Source organism: Corvus brachyrhynchos, unplaced genomic scaffold, assembly GCF_000691975.1.
Source record: "Corvus brachyrhynchos isolate BGI_N302 unplaced genomic scaffold, ASM69197v1 scaffold61, whole genome shotgun sequence".
In the NCBI taxonomy this organism is placed as follows: Eukaryota; Metazoa; Chordata; class Aves; order Passeriformes; family Corvidae; genus Corvus; species Corvus brachyrhynchos.
Genome location: NW_008236478.1, coordinates 4138591 through 4157333, shown reverse-complemented (window position 1 = coordinate 4157333; position 18743 = coordinate 4138591). Strand labels below are relative to the sequence as shown.

General features: G+C 36.6%; 1 protein-coding gene across 2 annotated transcripts in view; it reads right to left on the bottom strand.

Moving 5' to 3' along the window:
- Window positions 1–792: 792 nt before the first annotated feature.
- The window catches only part of KIF20B (kinesin family member 20B), a 34431-nt gene continuing 16480 nt past the window's right edge, over window positions 793–18743 (bottom strand). For both annotated transcript variants that reach the window (XM_017726036.1, XM_017726037.1), the window contains exons 19-33: window positions 17932–18097; window positions 13721–14918; window positions 11857–11995; window positions 11451–11573; window positions 10923–10983; window positions 10203–10328; window positions 9801–9937; window positions 8686–8841; window positions 7610–7786; window positions 6881–7045; window positions 5363–5566; window positions 4897–4974; window positions 4014–4161; window positions 2545–2687; window positions 793–1032 (exon numbers count right to left, since the gene is read on the bottom strand). In XM_017726036.1, coding sequence (XP_017581525.1) covers window positions 955–1032; window positions 2545–2687; window positions 4014–4161; window positions 4897–4974; window positions 5363–5566; window positions 6881–7045; window positions 7610–7786; window positions 8686–8841; window positions 9801–9937; window positions 10203–10328; window positions 10923–10983; window positions 11451–11573; window positions 11857–11995; window positions 13721–14918; window positions 17932–18097 — 3099 coding nt within the window. In that variant the 3' untranslated portion in view covers window positions 793–954. The remainder of the gene's footprint in view (window positions 1033–2544; window positions 2688–4013; window positions 4162–4896; window positions 4975–5362; window positions 5567–6880; window positions 7046–7609; window positions 7787–8685; window positions 8842–9800; window positions 9938–10202; window positions 10329–10922; window positions 10984–11450; window positions 11574–11856; window positions 11996–13720; window positions 14919–17931; window positions 18098–18743) is intronic.

The window sequence follows — 18743 nt, the reverse complement described above, 5'->3', positions numbered from 1 at the left end:
CTTTAAGGGATATTGACCAAACCCCGCTGCTGCCAGGGCTCTGTGCCCATTGCTGTGTGCGTGGGCAGGTGGGAGCGGGGAACAAAGATCTGGAGGCCTAGGACTTGGGCAAGAGAATACAGTCCTGCAAGGCCCCGCTCCGAATCTTTCTTTGCAAAGCTCGGCTGAACGGGATCAGAGGCGGGTTAGCTCCGAGCAAAGCGAACCCCGCGGTCCCTCCCGGCTGAGTGCCCGTGCCGCGGCTTTTTTTTTGTCTGCTTAAAACAGTTTTAGTTTTCCTCTCTCACAGCACGAATCAGGTTTCAACCACGTTCAAATACTTGCATTATCTACGGAAACACCCCAAAAATATTCTGCTCCCTTTTTCACTTTAACTCCAGGAAGTCACCCCCCTTTTCATCAGCTGTCTGATCAAATGGTGCCACTGTTCCTCCTTGTTTTCTTTCCCCAAAGATAAAGGCTTGACCTCTATGAAACAGTGTCCTCATATGTTCCTTCCAGAAGCCTTCAGTTTGTCTGTAACTGGAATGCCATAAGGATGAAAAAAATTCACCCCAAAGGAGCTGAAGTTGAGGCAAGCAACTTTTTCAATATTTTAAAAGAATTTAAGGATAGCCAAAGTATCAATGTGTACTCATTTCTTTCCACTCAAAGTCAAGGTAGATAGGCTGTGTGAAAAAAAATAATTTAAATCATTCCACACAGGCATTGCTCTTACTGCACAATGAGTAAGTTATGAACACTTCCAAAGACACTGTTCCCTAGTAAACAAAAAAAGTTTCACACACAAGCTCTCTTGAACTGCTCAATTTTAATAGAGTCAGAACAATTCTATACAACTATATACAGATTTTGAAGCATGACTAAGTATCTATTACTTCCTACATATAATGAGCAAGAATATTACAGTGGGAATAGGTCCTAGCTAAGAAATATAAACACATTTTTGCAAGGTTATTTTGCTATTCTTGATCGCAGCCGTCGCTTGATGATTAGATGATCACTTTCCTTCTTTTTTTGTTCTACAAGGATCTGAAAAAGATGCATTAAAATATGGTTATTCAGCATTTCTTCAAAGATAAATGACATTCACTTTTTAGACCTGTGTGCCCAACACCATATTTTTTCCCAGAATCTGTTTCCAGAGTTTTACCTGAGTCACTCTGGTGAAATTGACCTATTCACTGAGAGGGTGGACAGTCAGTGGAACAGGCTGGCCTGGGAAGTGGTGGAAAACATCATCCCTGTAAGTAAGTGTTCAAATAATGTGTGCATGTGGCCCTTGGGGATATGGTTTGCTGGTGTTAATCCAGTGGTGCTGGGTAAACAGTTGGGCTCAATGGTTTGGGAGATCTTTTCCAACCTTAATAATTCTATGATTCTGTTACGTCTTTTGTCAGAGCTCTCCAGGATGGAGAGACCATCTTAGTGCATCATAACAAGCAACAAATTCCATAAACATACAAAATCCCTTTTTTGCTGGAACAAATAACAAAGTCCAAAGAAAAAGATTATCTGAATGCAGCTCTTACTTCTAGTCTCTAATATTCATTTTCTGATACTGGAAGTGTTAAGGAAACACTTTTAGCTTAAATTTCTCTAGCTTTCTCTGACTTCCCCACAATCCAGTCTTTCACCGCTTTTTTCACTTCCAAACTTCTTGCCTCATTTTGCTAAGCATTTCTGCCATTTTCTTCTTCCTCTTATGGACAGCATTTTGGGTTCTGCTGCAATTCAACAGGCTACCTTGTATGGGCAAATGCTTACCATAGCATAGGGAAGAAAGGACTGAACAGAATAAAGAGATGTACTTCCAACAGAGCAGAAGAATGCTCAGCACTACAGTTAACTGTCTAAAGCATGAAGTTGGATTTCAGAAGCAGTACCTCAAACCCCAGCCTGTAAGACTCTTAGACTGGTTTAGACAGAGCCACACAATTTAAACACATCCAGAACACTATTTAGACTGTGCTTTGAAAAGCATGGATGTATCCACATGCTATTATGCCCAAATATTAGCTGGCCATAAATGGAATTGAAAAATACCTTTGGTGCTCATGTGTAAAGTTAATTGTACATGCAGACCTTTATCGTTAGTGTTTCAACCATGTCATTCCAAATCCATGGATCCCTTACTGGTCTCTGTTTCTATTTGCCCTTTATGCTACACTTAAATGAACTGCAACTACTGGAAAAACAAATTAAGACTTCACTGCTGTAGCAGAGAAAAAGTAATCCTCCACACACCACAACTAAGATATCTGTGAATCCAGATGTGAAGGTATCTCTGATTGCTCTATCACCTATACAATCAGTCAGCAGTCAATGAAAGACAGGTGAGAAAACAAAAAAAATAAGTAAAAGAGCAGAAAGAAAAGACCAAAAGGAATGGTTAGGTAGGACAAAGAAATAAGTTGGTATTTTCAAACCTCTTCTGCAACTCGATTAGACCTTCAGATTTGTCTTTTTCCCCTAATTGTTAATTTTAAGCTAAGATTACAGAAAAAAATTACAGTGGGCAAAACAGGAATCTTAATCACTTACTGAAGAACCAGGGATATCCAGAGGGCAAGAAATGTCAGTTGAATACAGCTTTCTCTTAGCCCGTTTTGGCTTCAGCTCATTTTCTTTGACATTTTCTGGTTCTGCAGACTTGGGAGAGCTTATTGTCTCAATAAGCTTCTTTGCTAGAGGACAAATTTTATCATAAATACATGTCATGGTTTTGTGAGCCTCAAAATTCATGAATAAAGCAGGCTTTATTAAAACAGTTTAAAAATTAAACCAGTGTAGTCCAAGGTTCAAATAAAAAAATTCCGAAGTGGTATTTGACTGCAAGTTTTCTGTAGCTGGAAGGAGTTTTCTGTAGCTTCAGATGCAAATGCTTAAAGGACACATTTAAATGGCACATTAAAAATCAATTAGGATTCAGATCTCATTGAGATCTCACTTAAAGACTTTTAAGTTGAACAACAGGCTTAACTTCTCTGTGCAGACAGAAGTACAGTCAATTTTCTCTATACATTTTTATAGTTTTATCAAACTAGTACTAGTTCCATAAAGAGAAGAGAATGTGCACTAGACAAAAATAAGAAATATAAGAAATAAGCAATACTATTATACAAAGAGGGAAACCATACAGGACATGGTAATAAAGGTTACAAAACAGAACTCATTTGCTCAAATTAAGTATCCAAGTTAAGGATGAAATTTTAAGTAGTCTGACTTTGGCTTCCATTGATAATAATAAATACTGTGCTCATGGTACCAATATGACAAAGGTAGAAATTTTTTTAAAATTTCACACAGTTATTAATTGCACTGTATTATGCCAGATAAGATGTACTCTGTAGCAGGACAAGCTTTCAAGTTGGTGAAGGAGTTTATTTTAACTGTCCACCTTAAATAATGACCGACTTCGTTCTAAACAAACAAATGCAAGTGTCTTTTAGAATTAAATACTGGTGATTCTCTGTGCCCTCTGCTAATTTTAATTTTTTTTTTTTGTAAGAAGCACAGTAACCCAGAGATCATTCTTACTGTAGGAAAAAAGAAAAACATATCCTTCAACAGAAAGTCCTAGCAATTAATCTTCCCAAGGCTATACCTAAATTTAAAAAAATCCATTAATTGCTCTATATTCAGTTTAATGAAGTCTTCCAAATATTTTCATGAGTCACTGGTTTTCAGATTTCATAGAAATAATATACATCAAAAAACATTAATAAAGTTTCCACAGCAACAAGGGGTTGCTTATAAAACAAGGTAAGATTTAGAGTTTGGATTCAGCCCTTGATTTTGTTAGAGCAGCAGGGTGAGTTTCTAAGAAAGCACAGAGTAACTACAACATTTTGGGCCTAACAGTTATCATTGCTTTTATGATAAATATGCACATATTTCACACTGCATCTTTCATATTCTACCTGGTCCTCACAACCAAGACAATCTTTTCTTCTCTGCCATTCTGCAATGGCCAGAGAATAGAAAATAAGCCTTACTTATACTGTACAAACCTTTAGAATGAAAAATAGTAGGAGAACTTTGGAAAAAATCACCAATTTTCTGTAATGTCCCATCTTTCTTCTTAGCTGACTTTTTACTTAGAGTAGATTCTTGCCTTCTTAAGGGATATTCTTTTCCAAGAGATTGTGTAGTAGACATCTGTACAGAAATACAGGATCATTGTTTAAGCTAAGAATTGACTTAAGCTTCAAGTTTAATTTCATTTTATTTTACTTCAACGTTATGTCCAAGCTGACACATTGAACAAAGGTGTCAGTAGCAAACCTCATTTTCATAATATCACTACAGCAAGTAAAGTAGACAACCTCATTTTACACCTAGAGGAAAGAAAATTGCCAAAGTTTCACAGAATGCATTTAAGAGCATGAGTCATAAAGGAAACAGAGAGTTGGGTTTTTTTAAATAAGGCAGATTCAAAGTTGTAAAGTATTTTATTAGACAAGCTGTTCTAATTATAAATAAAAGAATCTGGTGGGGCAAATAAATCTCTCACTCACCCTCTGAAGCTGCCCAGGTTACTACTATGGCCTAAAATAATCTTAAGGCCATGAATATAGATAAACTTTAGTTTTACTTCAAATGCATTGCCTATAACAGCACATTTTAATAGCATGCTCTATAGTCTTTTTAACTATTTAATATGCAACATCCTTCCCCTTTGAATCACTACACACTGCAGCTGGGACACTACACATTCTTGGCAAATACAGACCCTATGGCTTATAGAATTTAGTAGAAAGACAACATAAATGTTGAAGAATCCTACTGAAATACATAGATAAGGATAAGATACTGCTGGCATGAGAATATTTGCTCCTTTCACAAGTCTACCTTTACAGATAAACTAACTTCAAAAATGGAACAAAATCAAACCATTTTTTTGTTGCTTGCAGAAGGTGAATCAGCCATAGCAGGTTTTGCATTTCTTTTGTTCTCACTTTTCACAAAATCCTAAAGAAAATTAGAAGAAACTATAATTGATACCAATATTTTTATACCAATGACTGGCTAAACAAAAAGAAACAATTTGGCAGAACTGATCTGTAATCCCACAGATCAGAGCTGGAGACAGGAAGAAATGGCACTGTCTGGGAGAGAGAAATGTAAAAGGTAAAGTACAAATCAGGCACAAAGGGACAGAGTTTGGATCAGTTGAAGTCTATGACCTTATTCAGCAAAGCCCAGAGATCCACCACATGGGGAACATGGGGTTTAAATAACACCCTACTTATATCCCTGGGATCTCAGCAGAAAATCAGAAGTTAGAGTTTTAACAAATGATCAGAGTAACAAACAGAAAAGTTGCACAGATGATTTTGTCAGTTGGTCTAGTTCACACCTCATTCATCTCTACACTCTTCCTTTTCCTTCTTGGCCTGAGCATTTTAACTGTAACTGGTGAGGTGCTGCCCTGGTGCTTCACCTCCATCTTATGGGGTTGCAGAGGTGTGAACTGGATTTCCATCTCTGGTTTTGGGAACCGACTAGTTTTTCCATCCTCTGTGGATACTTCTGTAGAGTCAAGGACAATTTCAGAATGGTCCTGCAAGTATATGGAAATTGTAAGAAAACAAGTTTTAAACTAACTATGAGTTAAATACTATATAATACATATTACATGCCCCCCCCAGTGGATTGCAAAGTAGGTGTTCTATTTTCCAGCTGTTAGCTTTCAGAACACTTATAACAGAAGTGAAGAAATCTGCTTCAGTTACAGCAGAGTTTAACCCTTATTATCTAAAACCTTTTTTGTTAAATTTTGAACTTATTTGGATCTATGATCACAGAACTTTCCTTGCTGAACTCAGCCTGATACTTTGTTTCCAAGTCATTTTTCCTCAAGGGTAGAGAGCCTTAGTGATTGTCTCCATCCTAACTCTGCTGCTCCTTAGAAAAGTGTATTTCTCTAGCTTATCTTTAGGGATTTCTCTTCCCCTCTTACACTAGAGAATTCCCGAGTAGCTGATGTTCCTCCTTACATTGGTTCACCCTGAAGGGTACCTCCTTCCTCTTAGAAAGGAAAATGATAAAAGTTCATGGAACGCCAAAAGGTAGTTCTCCAACAGGCTCTGCTGGGATTCTGAGAGGGAATCCCACCCAGAATCCCAGCAGCACTGCATTCCCAAGAATGGAGCAGACTAATAGGGTTGCCCAGGAATGGTTAGTTCATTAGCTAACAAAGCTACACACAGGATTCCTACAGTGGAAGAAAGCAAACCGCAGTCTGCCCTGCTATTGGTCATCCATTTAAAACGGTTTATATTTTTTTCCCAGATGACTTATCTAATAATCAGCCACTTCATTTGCAGCACTGAGAGGTAAGTTTTCAAGAGCACACAGCTGAATTCAGATATAATTATTCACATGATTATATTATACAGCTTTTATTTCTAGCTTTGTGTACACTTCAAATACTATTTTGGTTTGGTTTTGAGTAGGATGTAAGATACTGTTTTGTTCTTATGAGCCCCCATATGGACTGGTTAATTACAGAATCATCTCCCTACGTGACAGGTGACATCGTGAAAGTGCTGTGAGTTGAAATTCCCTTAACACTGACATAATCAAACTGAGATGACACTACAAATACCAGGTCTCCAGATCTCTAGAACCTGGATTAGTTAACTAGTTTTTGCCTCAGGTGTAAAGGTTCTATAATGTATAGAGAGGTAATACTCGATTAACTAAAGTACTTATTTTCTGAGAGTGATTGTGAAAGAATGAATAAGAACTTAGAACTGAAGGTACAGGTAAAGTACAAAGAAGTTTTGGGAGATTTGCAGAACTATATACAGAAATATATACTGAAAAAACCCCCAGAATTATTAACATATCATTAGTACATAAACAAACATACCTCTTTGTTTACAGACTGATCAATTTTAACTTGTCCTTCTTCAGGTAAAGGTACTTCTGCCAAAGACTGAAGATTTTCATGCTTAATCTGCTGTTTCATATCCTTTATAAAGTCATCTTTCTCTGCCAGCTGTTTCCTTAGATCTTCTATGTCAGTTTCCTTATCCTAATAAACATAACGAAAATTGCCACAAATTTTAGGACTGTCAAAAGAAAGTAATATATATCACGAGCATCATTGTGATTACTTGGTCATACCAGTTTTATAACTGCAGGCTAAACCAGCCAGGTATCCAATACAAAGGCAATAATTTAATGCCTCTATGTAAAGTGAAGAAAAGTTTTCTAAGAGTCTGAGGAAACCTAACGCAAAACCTTCTATTTTACTATACTTATTCAGAATTCTAAGTTCACCTTCCATTTGCTCATGAAGTTCTTGGTGCAGTGAAACAGACAACAAATGGGAGAGTTGTTTCAGATATCCAGTCCAAATTCACAGTGTGTTTACTTGCACTACTAAATATTTTCAAATTCCAATTACTATTAAAAATTCAGTTTCAAACAAACATAAAGCTTTTCTTTTTAAATTAGCTGCAAATGGTTTCAATATGACAGTGTTTAAGAACAAAAAATAGAGCCAGAATGCAAAGAGCAACTACAGTATTTTGCAGAATTAATGAGTAACAAAAAACCCCCAAAAAATCACACAGAAAGAATAAAGAGAATTGACCTTTTCTGAAGCCATTAGTGCAGCCTGTTTCAGCTCTTCTATTTCTTTATCTTTTTGTATGACACTAGAGGCCAAAGTCTTGAGCTGTACTTCCAAAGCTTCTACTAGTTCATCTCTTTCTTCACGCCACTTCTGAAGATTGCTGTCCTTCTCTACCAGCTGTGCAGCAAGTCTTTCCTAAATATTGAAAAAGGTAAGTTAGAATAGAACACCACTTCTAGGCAGTATCTGAACTCTTCTGCTAGTTTTGTTTTGCAGTTAGCACTATTTTATGGCTTTAGTCAGCCTAAGAGCCTATGCAGCTCTTATAAAGCTCACATAGAACTAGTTTCAGTACAAATATGCAAGAGTAAGCCATGTTGCAATTAGAAAATCTGTATTTATACTCTTTGTGAAGAGAATTTTCTTTTTGAGAACCACAGCTCCTATTTGCTCACTTGAAGATTTTATTAATAACAATTCTCAGGCAAGAAAAGTCACAGATAAAGTAAAAGTAGTTGTAAGCTCCTAAAATCCTCCTGTACTGATTGCAGGTCCATAAAGGCATTGCTACCTACTTCTAGATGCAAATGCAATTTTAGATTGCAGAAGTTCATATAATAATTTCATCTGATAAAAAAATTACAACCTTGATGGAGTCCAGTGAGCAAGCAAGGTGTCTTAGTCAATAACTATCAGTCTCCCCAGTGCTAGCACATATTAGCACAGCATACTGACCAAGTATTTTCCAATGTAAGTTTTCTTTGCTTTTAAGGAGCAATTCATTAAAGTGTAGGTTATTTATTGGTGTTTTACACACAAAAGGAAATCTGAAGACTTCATAGAGAGGTGGTAGTGATGGGACAGGAAGGAACAGGCATGTTAAGCTCCATTATGTACAAAGTTTTTTCATTTTATGATCCTCCTATTCTTCCTTTTTCGTATTGAGAACATCTCATTTGGGCTTTGTCCTGTGAGAAAGTCAGGGAACTGACTAAGGCCAGCTACTCTCAAGTGCCCCCACTGTTCAACACTTGACATGTTATTTACTCTGTACTGAAGACACCACAGGACCCTGCTGAGACAAAGTCACTTACAATTTCTGCTTGTTGCTTTACATGATGTTCTCTATCCTCCACAAACTTTCTCATTTCCCTATTGCGATGGTTCTCAGCTTCTTTTACTTGATTTATGAGTCCCATTTTTTCCTCAAGCCACTTTTTTCTATCAGTTTGATACTTTGCCTCATTTTCCTAATTTGATGAAACCAGAAACAAAATTGTAAGTAGAGAGAAAAAAAAAAGACTTAAAATTCAGAATACCATTGAATGGATTAATTTCAGAAACATAACAGAAGCAGTAGCATAGTTTTACTCTAGCATACTCCAAGATAAAAGTATTATACTCTCATTTGTTCTTCTATATTGAAAAAAATTATCAATTTTAAGCATTTCTTATTCAGATTGACACATCTTCATGGAACAGAGTTTTTTTTTTTTCCTCAAAGCATTCTGAGTAAATCACAGATACTAGAAAAGTTACACCAAAAGTAATGGTAAAGAGACACTTCTACCTTACAAATCCCCAATCTTTTATGCTACCTTAAAGGTCATGTTAGAAAACTAACCTCTGCTTCAAGACTGAAAGTGAGTACAGTTCAATGCAGTACAGTTTGAATGGCAGGCAGAGATAGCATGTACCTACAAATGCCACTCTAATTCACAGCAATTTTGTCTCCTTTTCTATCACAATCAAACCTGTTGTCAGACATTCTACCATATAAGGCAGCAAGCACCTGTAAAGTTGCTTAGAAAGTAAGTCTACTTTCCATTGCAAGGAGAGTTAAAGGAAAGTCCTCAGCATTACAGGAAGGGCTTACAGGTTATGCAGCAAGCACAAGATCTTGAGAGAGTCTGGTTTAGCAACTGATAGGAAAGATCTCTGGAGCTGATATCAGGAGTTGGATTAAGACAACTAAGAGGAGACCAGCTACAGAATCACTGTGCATGGCAGTAGCAAAACGTAGGGCAGGGTGCACTCCATTATGGGGCATCAGTGATGCCGCATGAAAAGATTCTTCAGAGGAGGTTTCCTTTACCAGTGTAATAACTTGTCATATCATGCTCTAGGCTCTTGAAGACAATGATCCCCAAAAAATTTAGACTCCTAAATGGCCTTAGATTTAAGTATGAATTATATCATTATGTTTTACCTTCAGCTCTTTTTGCAGTTTTATTAATTCCTCATTTTCATTGATGGTATTCTCCTCATTTTTGCTCATCTTTTGCTGCCAGTCACTATTGCACTGGTTATTCAGCTCTCTATATTTCTGCTTCCATGCTTCCAGTTCTAGTCAGAACACAAAATGAGATCACATAATGCACAATTTTAAACATGTATTTAAACATGTTCACATCCTTCTACTAAAGTTGCTTGGGTTTATCAGCTATGATCACAGACAACAGAAGCCTTTTAGGAAATTGCTACTTGTTACATAAAACTAATGCCTAAATAACAATTGACAAGTAAAACCAGAAATGTAAAGCACTATTCAAATGTAAAACGCATTCAAAACAATTTTGCTTCCCTGCTCCCTTTCCATGGGAGAGATTACCCAAAACTAATCTGTTGGTCTCTTCTAATTTGGCTTCAAGCACTTGATCTTGTTCAATCTGAGTCTGTTCTTGTTCTTCTAATGTCATCCGCATATCTGCAATTATTTTTTCCTTTGCACACAGATCTGAAAATTTGAAAATAAATTTACAGATGAGCCTCCTAGTTGCCACCATTTGCTCCCAAAGTGCTTTAATTACAAGTCATTTCTCCATTCCCTGAGATCAAAAATTCTATTAGAAGGAAATAGAGCATCTGTACTGAACTATCCACATCCCAAACTCTTAAGCAATTCTATGCTCACCAACTTAGATGTGTGTTTTGGTGTTAAATGTCAGACTCTGGCTTGTATGCCTATGAGAAACTAACTACTTCAACTACTAAATGTTTATTAAATCTGCAGAAACATCATGCCAGCATGCACAATATTGTGCTAGTTCATGCTTTTGTTAAAATGGGCAACTAAAATAGCAAGTAAACCCCACTATTTAATAAGTTAACACTAACACTTTATCCGAGGCTTATGTTTCTTTGCTTACAAATATATCTAATAACAATTCAATAAAAATTAGTTTCTGACTGTGAGATTTTAATGTCCAGGTTGGAGTGTCTTGGTACTCTAAACATACAAGACTCCCCAAATTTGTTATTGGCATGATCAGTCATTATGTTGTCATTGCACACACACAAAAAAATTGGAACGATAATGGTTCTTTCTGACCTTTATGTGTTTTCTCGTATTGTTTGGAGACTTCTTCCAGCTTTTCTTTATTCAACTGCTCCTGAATATCACATTGAAAGCAAATTAAAGAAGTTAAAACATGCTGAAAGGAACAAATACCTATGCTAGAAATTAATAGCTTTTCATTTCGAACTTAATAAATAATGAATAAAGTACTTGAGACAAATGGTCCCAATGAATAAGTTCTTCATCTAGTATAAAGTAGAGTTCCAGCTGTTTAAAAAAATAAAAAGAGACATTACTACTAATGTATCTAAGTGTCCCTAATCAGAAACTCTGCAGGTATTAAGTACTTATTACTAGACAGATTGTCAAATTGTTTTAAATAATGTCCTGATTGAGAATTTCTTTAAACATTTTTCATTCATCTGTTAAAACTAATTTCAGGTGGCTACTCTTATTTTTACCCCAGCTTCTGTAAGCTTTCTCCAGCTGCTTGGAAAACTTGCCTCGTTAGTAGATTAGTTAGAAAATTAAGGGCAGGTAAAATTTTAGAAAACAAAATACCTTTTTAAGTTGCAGGATTGTGCGCTGTTTGAACTCTAATTCTTCACTAAACTGCTTTTTAATTTTCTCAAGTTCATTAACTTGTTTTCTCAGGGATTTTTCCTCAGTTTGCATTGTACACACCTGCAAAAAGACAGCAAGCAAAACCTATATTTAGTTAAAAGCCTTTTACAATCTCTGTAAGTTACCTAGATAACCAACTACTTTAATCAGAGTCAAATTTTTGCAAGCATCTTCACTAAATTTGAGGGGCTGGTAGTGCACAAGCAAAGATACTCTAAATGTATCACTCAAAATAGCCTTACTATGAGTTTCTTTTAGCATCCATAGATTGAGATTTGTGAAAACAGGTTTCACTAACAGAAGTCCAAACTTGCAGAAAAACATTTTGCCTATGGTTACCAACCTCTTTTTGTACTTGCTTAATTTGTTTCTTGGCATCATAAAACTTCTCTTTCAAATCTGTGTATTCTTCCTCTTTCCTCTGCAAATCTTTTTTCAAACTTTGTACCAGGGCAGAGCTCTCCGAAAGATCTTTACGTAGCCTTGGGTTAGAAATTAAGAGACATAAATAAAATTAGTCTTATATATTAACTGAGGCTCTTCACTGGTTTTATTTGCAAACAGAATCTCAGCTCTATCAGATCAGTGACAAGCCTTATAATTTTATGTTTGGATTTCCATTTCTTATTATATGAGCTTGAAGTAACAAACTGCTCAGATTCACTTCTGAACACTCAATTTTTTAAAATATTATCTTCTAAGCACAGTAGAGCAACCATTTTTGTCATTAGGTGACCATACAAATTAGAAAAACCCAAGGTTAATATCAAATAAGTTTGAAGTTGATAACTACATCCTAGCTCTTGTAAGTATCAAGATAAATAAAAAGAAAAATGGAAAAGGCCAATAATATTGCAATAACTCCTGCCATCACAAGTTCTGCAAAGTAAACAATAAGTTTGATGGGTTTATTTTGTGATCACATTTATTTCAAAGAGTTTCTAAGAAGACATCTTGGACTTTTAAACTAACTAAAGGAAGGTTTTTTAGGTCCTATAATTGGCAATCCAATACAAGGCCTCACAAAAAGAAATCCTTTCAAAGTCTCACCAGCACAGGGTTGGGGATCATCAGACCTTCATGCCAGATTGTACTTTGGAGCATGTGCAGTTTGCACAGATATGGCACTAAAGAAACCATAGCCAGGAGAAGGGCTGCATAGCATCTTAAAGCTATTTTTACATAATTGAAATTTCCTTGCCATATAGCAAATATAATCTCTCAGATACATGTAATCTCCTATTTCTTAGAGTTTTAAAAAGTAGAGGGTACTAGGGAAAGTTCTACCCTCTACACTGATACCTTAGGTTTTAACTTTTATATTTTTCAAATCCTCTACTGCCTAGTGTGCAACTCTGAAGTTTCTTGTGACCTGTTAGCTGCTGTTATGCTGGTTAGACATAACAAGCCTCTCTAGGCTTCCACCTCAAGGACAGCAGGCCCCAAAATGTGTAAACTAAAAGCCTCTGAACGGGGGGGCCAACTTGGGGTAATTACATCACGAACTGAGGTTATAATTGGAGAATTAAGCCTGAGATGCAAATGGACCAAACTTATAAAAGGGTGAAGAACCCGTGACTCATTGTCCATCTTGGGTGTAGCCTTTTGACTGCCCAGGGTGTACCTTTGAAGGCCCTTCAAACAAATACCTCCTTTCATTCTCTTACTCTTGTCTAGTCTCTGTGTTTTAGGGGGCCACCTCAGGCATCAACACCCATTATTCCTTTGAGTCTTACAGTAGAATAGCCATTACCAAAACCATCTATTTATCATCTGCTTCCCCCCCCTTTCTTCCTTTCCTTTTACCATTCAGTCCTTTCCAAAGAAAACATATCCTACTTTTATACACATTATAGGATATAACATTATACTACATAATTTCTTTCAGAAAGTATCTGCAACAAAACTATTAGAAATCCCCAAATAATTAATTTCAATGTATGGTCCTATTTCCCTGCACAATAGTTCCACATGATTTAGATGTATATTTTTGAAAGAATATACAAACATGTGAGGAAAACATAGCCAGCAGAATATACAAATATAAAATTCAAGTAGTATATTCAAACTTTTCAAAGAAGCAGTTTGGTTAATCAAGTTTATAAACATGCAAATATGTTATGTCAAAATAAACTGATGTTGACATAAGGGAGTTTTAACTTAATTTTATTCTCAAAGGGTTAGGAGTAATCTCATTATTTACTTACAGTTCTGTAGACTGTATTTGCTCATACTCATTTTTCTCCTTTTCCTGAAGAACATGTTTCATGGTCTCCAAACTGCTCATCAACTGCTCAACTTCATCCTTCAGATTTTCTTCTCGATCACTGAGTTCTTTCAGTTTTTTGTCTAAACTGGTACATTTCTCTTGCAGAGCTACGGTATTACTTTCTAGATTTAAAATAGTAGATTCTTTTTCTTTTAGTTTTTCTTCTAATTCTCTCATGCTGTCATCTTTTGCCCTAAAAGCCTCCAACAGGCATTCAAGATCTCTTATTTTTCCCTCGTAGCTGGTAACTTTCTCCTGAAACTGTGCAATTACTCTCTGATCTTCTACAGCCTTGTTTTCAAAATCCTGGGTTTTCTTCTGGATTTGCTCTTGTAATTGATTCATAAGGTCTTTTTCCTTTACAGACTGATGATCTTGATTTGTAATCTCATTTAATTTTATTTTTAGTTGATTATTGTAGTTCTCACTATCATAAAGTCTCTTCTCTAAATCTTCAACTCGTTGAAGTAGTTGTTGAATCTGATGACTTTTTTGTGAGGAAGCCTTAATCATAATTTTGCATTCTTCCCAAATACTTTCAATACTGTGGTGAAAGGAGCTCTCCTGTCTCAGATCTGCTGTAGAAGCAGTTTGGAACTGCATGGATAGAGGACTCATCTGAGCTGTTTGTGGTTCATCTCTTTGAGGGTCTAAGGAATCCTTTAGGTTAACTGAGTCTATATCCACAGCAGAAGATTCTGAGTGACACTTATACAATTCATCTACCTGGGACTGCATTGTTTTAATTTGTGACACTTTATCAATTATATTTTGTTTAGCGCCTCTTACATCGTTATTTAGCTGAATAATCTTCTCTTCTTGTTCCTTATTTATGGTTTTCTGTTTGTCCAATTCAGAAACAGTCTCCTGATATTCAGCTCGACATTGTTGAAGTTCTCCACTTAAACCAACAGCCCTTTCTTCAGAAGCAGAGAGCTTGAGCTGCAAGCTTGCTATCTGCTGATTTAACTCTTCTTTTTCCTTTTTTTCTCTTTGGCATTGTTCTTCAAGTGCAGCCATCTGACCTTCCAAAGTTTCTGTTTTTTCCTTCAGTGCTAGTATTTCCATGTAGGTGTCAGAATTATTAGCTCTCTTTAGATCAAGGGAGTAATTTTCCCAATTCTCCCTCTTATCTCCTAAAAACAAAACCAAAATAACATCAAGAACAAGTAAATCCCCATATAGGTGAGGTTAATTAAAATCAACAAGTCCCTAGCAACATCAAATTGTAATTGCTGTGTGGAAAATTAGCACCACCTAAAAGCCAGACTCTTAGAGCATTTTAGAACCTGGAAGTTGTTATAAATCTCTGAGATGTTTTATATGCAATAAAGTGCTTCTTGGACTTCTAGGCATAACTTGCAGAAAGAGGTGTCCAGAAGACTTAAAAAAATTTTGCTACAGTTCTATTCCAACCTTCTATTCTGCCCCACTAGCAGAAAAATCTAGCTAATTTTACTAGTATTTGCAATGCCTATGAGCTAGATAACATTCACAGTGATATCCAGTTTCCACCTCCACTGACTCAACAATCTCTTTAAATAGAGCCAGCAATTACCCATCCTCCATTTAGGGAAGCAATGGTGTCATATGCTTTTCTGAGAAGTTTTATGCACACTATATCACCTTACTTTAAAAACAAAGCTAAAAATCCAGCACAAGTTTGTTTTGGCTTTGTGTTTGGAACCTTCCTTTCTTATGTATTCAATAGGTTTCCAAACTAGATAAAAGGATAACTATTAATGCCCACACCTAATACGTTGCAGGTAAAGTTCTCCAAGAAAGATTTACAACATATCATCCCAATCCAAAATTTCCATATTTTATTAAGACTATTTTCACAAAGTAATGAGCCATTCTAACTAAAACCACATGTATTTCATCACTTTCCAAACTGACTCCAGCTGTATTTCACACAAGTGTTTAAGAATCCAGTTGTGTCCCTTTAGTAACATTTCACTATTAAATCAAGCCTGACTATCTCTAAGGATTAGGCCATCATAGCTATGCACTACAGGAAGCTGCTATGGATTCTTGCGAGTACTGCACCTACAGTAAGGTAGAGTTAGTTAGGCAACCATCTCACTTTGGGACCATTAAGCACATGTATACTGCATGGAAATATCCTCTGAACAGAGCCAACAAGTTGTATAGTCACTAAATTTGAGTCACTAACAAAAGGCCATTCTGAAACATTAGCAATAGCGATTTGGTTTTTGAATAATCAAAGCCAACAGGACACTTTGCTCCTGCTTGCCCATAGTTTTCCTATGTTAACAGGATACATCAAGGGCTTCTGCTAGCTCAGCCACAACAGCAGCTTTACTGTAGCATATAAGGTCATATTTTTAAATCCTACAAGATTAAAAATTTTGGATTTGGAAATGGTTTTCTTTGAAAGCCCAGTTGTGTAGTCCTAAGAAAACAGATCAGACAAAATATTAGATATTCCTCTCCCTGGACTGGAGTTTTGCAAACTTCACTAAAAGGGAGAGGTCCTGAGGTGTCCTAACACATGGTTTGCCAAAGTCACTAGTCTTGGCTTCAAATGGCACTTACTTCAAGCCGTACAAACAACAGAAGTGCCCTACTGGATCCCACAGCATCAGCTGACCTAGACTAATATTTTTATCTCCTTTTGCTACTGCTGGGAGGCCCAGCCATTTTCTATGGACTTTTCTTGACACTGAAGAATTGAGACTATACTGCTTCTTAACTCTTTCAGTCTCTATCCATGAACCTGTTGGCTGTTACCTTGTCTAACTATGCCAGCAATCTGAGAATTACCTGCCTCTCCCCACCTTCTAGGGCAGCAAACATTAGAGGTGCAATACCCTCTGCATGAAGTGCTTTGTTAATGGAATCATAGAAGATCTTGAGTTCAAACAGACCCTCAATGATCATCAAGAGCAGGGCTGCTCTCCAGCCTCTCACTCCCCAGTCTGTACTTAGAGCAAGGGTTACCCTGGCCCAGGTGCAGAATAAGGCACTTGTCTTTGTTAACTTCATAGGGTTGGTGATTGCCCAGCTCGTTCCCTCTGCAGGGCCTCCCTGCCTTCAAGGGAGTCAACAGCTATCATGGGCAAACTTAAGATAGCTTTGGGTCCTGCATCCAAGTTGTTTATGAAGATAGTGAAGAGAACTGGGCTCATTATGGAGCTCTTGGGAACCGCACTAGTGCCTGATGTTACCCCATTGAATAGAACTCTTTGCTCCATAAACTTAAGACTGATGTACTACTGTGAGTGGTCCCTTGTTCTTTCACTGCACAATGTAATAAATGACAGTCCAACATTCAGTTTATTCACTGTATCCTCATTTTTCTGTGAATATGTGAATTTGACAATTCTCCTTTTACAGAAAGGAAAGGCCTTTCACCTTCCTTTTGCATATGCTTTCCATAGTTCTATGAGAAACTAAAGCAAGCTGGGCCCTGAAGTCATGTTAGAGGCAGACAGCTCTTACAAATACCATTTTGCACAAGTCCTATATAGCCCACTTATTAACAGACTTTATTCATCTGATAAGTTGACAGATAAAGCAAGAAACGCAAAAAGACTGAAAATGCAAGCATGAGAGCTGTACAAAATATGCCATTTGTGGACTTAACCTTTCCACTTGAATGGAAGTAAAATTCATTTTCCTCCTTTACCAGCCCCTTGACCAGAGCTGGTGTGTTCACAACATGCACACAGAACGAAATATCAAGGTTCACAGCACTTACTATTACTGAACAATCAGTAAGTCATTGACACCTTTGATGCTTGCTTAGGCAATTTTCAAAAACTTGAGCAGGAGTTGCTACTTTCTCAGAAGTCCAGCAACAGAAAATTTAGTACAACAACAACTGTTAAGAAATTGCCTGAGAACTACAGCTGGGTATGCAGGTATATACACAGATAAGAAAAAGCATCAGAAAGGAAAGAGTCTAAAAACTAACTTTTATTTAAAGCATTTAGGAGTAAACGATAAAGGGCCCTCTGCAAAAGAGATTACATTTACAGAACAGTTATTTCCTTTTACAGTTTAACAGAGCAGATTTCCTCCTCAGAGCATAATGTTTACGCTTCCCAGCTTTTTGCTTCTGTTCTGGAATAGTAATCAAGCTTTTTTTGAAGGCCCGCTGTTGAGTGATGGTAGAAAATGTACCTTTCTTTGTAGGTGGCTCTTCTTCTGCAGTAGGCTTATTTTCCAAGCAACGTTTTCTTCCCACTTCCAATACAGTTTCCACACAATCCTTTAATTGGCTGCTTTCAATCACTTCCTTAGAGTTCTTTTCTGCTAATTTTCTCTTAATGGTAGTCAAAGTGTTCTCCTGTGTTAAAATAAGATTAATTGCTTAGAAGCTGTACAAATTGAGCACTTAGAAAGCTTAGTATCTCTTTATTTACAAATATTTTTACAAAACTTTATGGGTAAGGTGCACAGGGGTTGTCAGAGGAAAAAAGTCAGTGACATAAGTTAGTTACACCAAGACCTGGTGTACCTTCAGATATGAAGAAACACAATACTTTGCATTGTACAGGAATCAGAGCAAGAGACTAGAGACCTACAAAATGCAAGACTCACATTAAGAGGAGTTAGTTTACCATCTGAAAACCAGCGTCAAAAGAGTTGATGTAATTCCCAATTTGTTAAAAGCACACACAGTCAATTCTACGAATTTATCCCTTTCTGATCATGGTTGATAGAATTGGGAGCTTTAACAGCCTTCAGAAAAGCCACAAATCATTTTTGTCATGACACATTTGATGTGATTTGAAAGCCTAGTCAGTTCTGCCATACATACTTCATATATCTATTTGACTAAGAAAAAAAGTTGTTTACTTGCAAGATGACACCAGTGGCAAGCCACGTGGTTGTCAAGGACCAGTGATTCATCTATAATTATTTCATTAAAAAAACCACAATAGACTATAGAATAGAGTTGAGATTTGTGGTCATGTTTAAAATTTAATGCC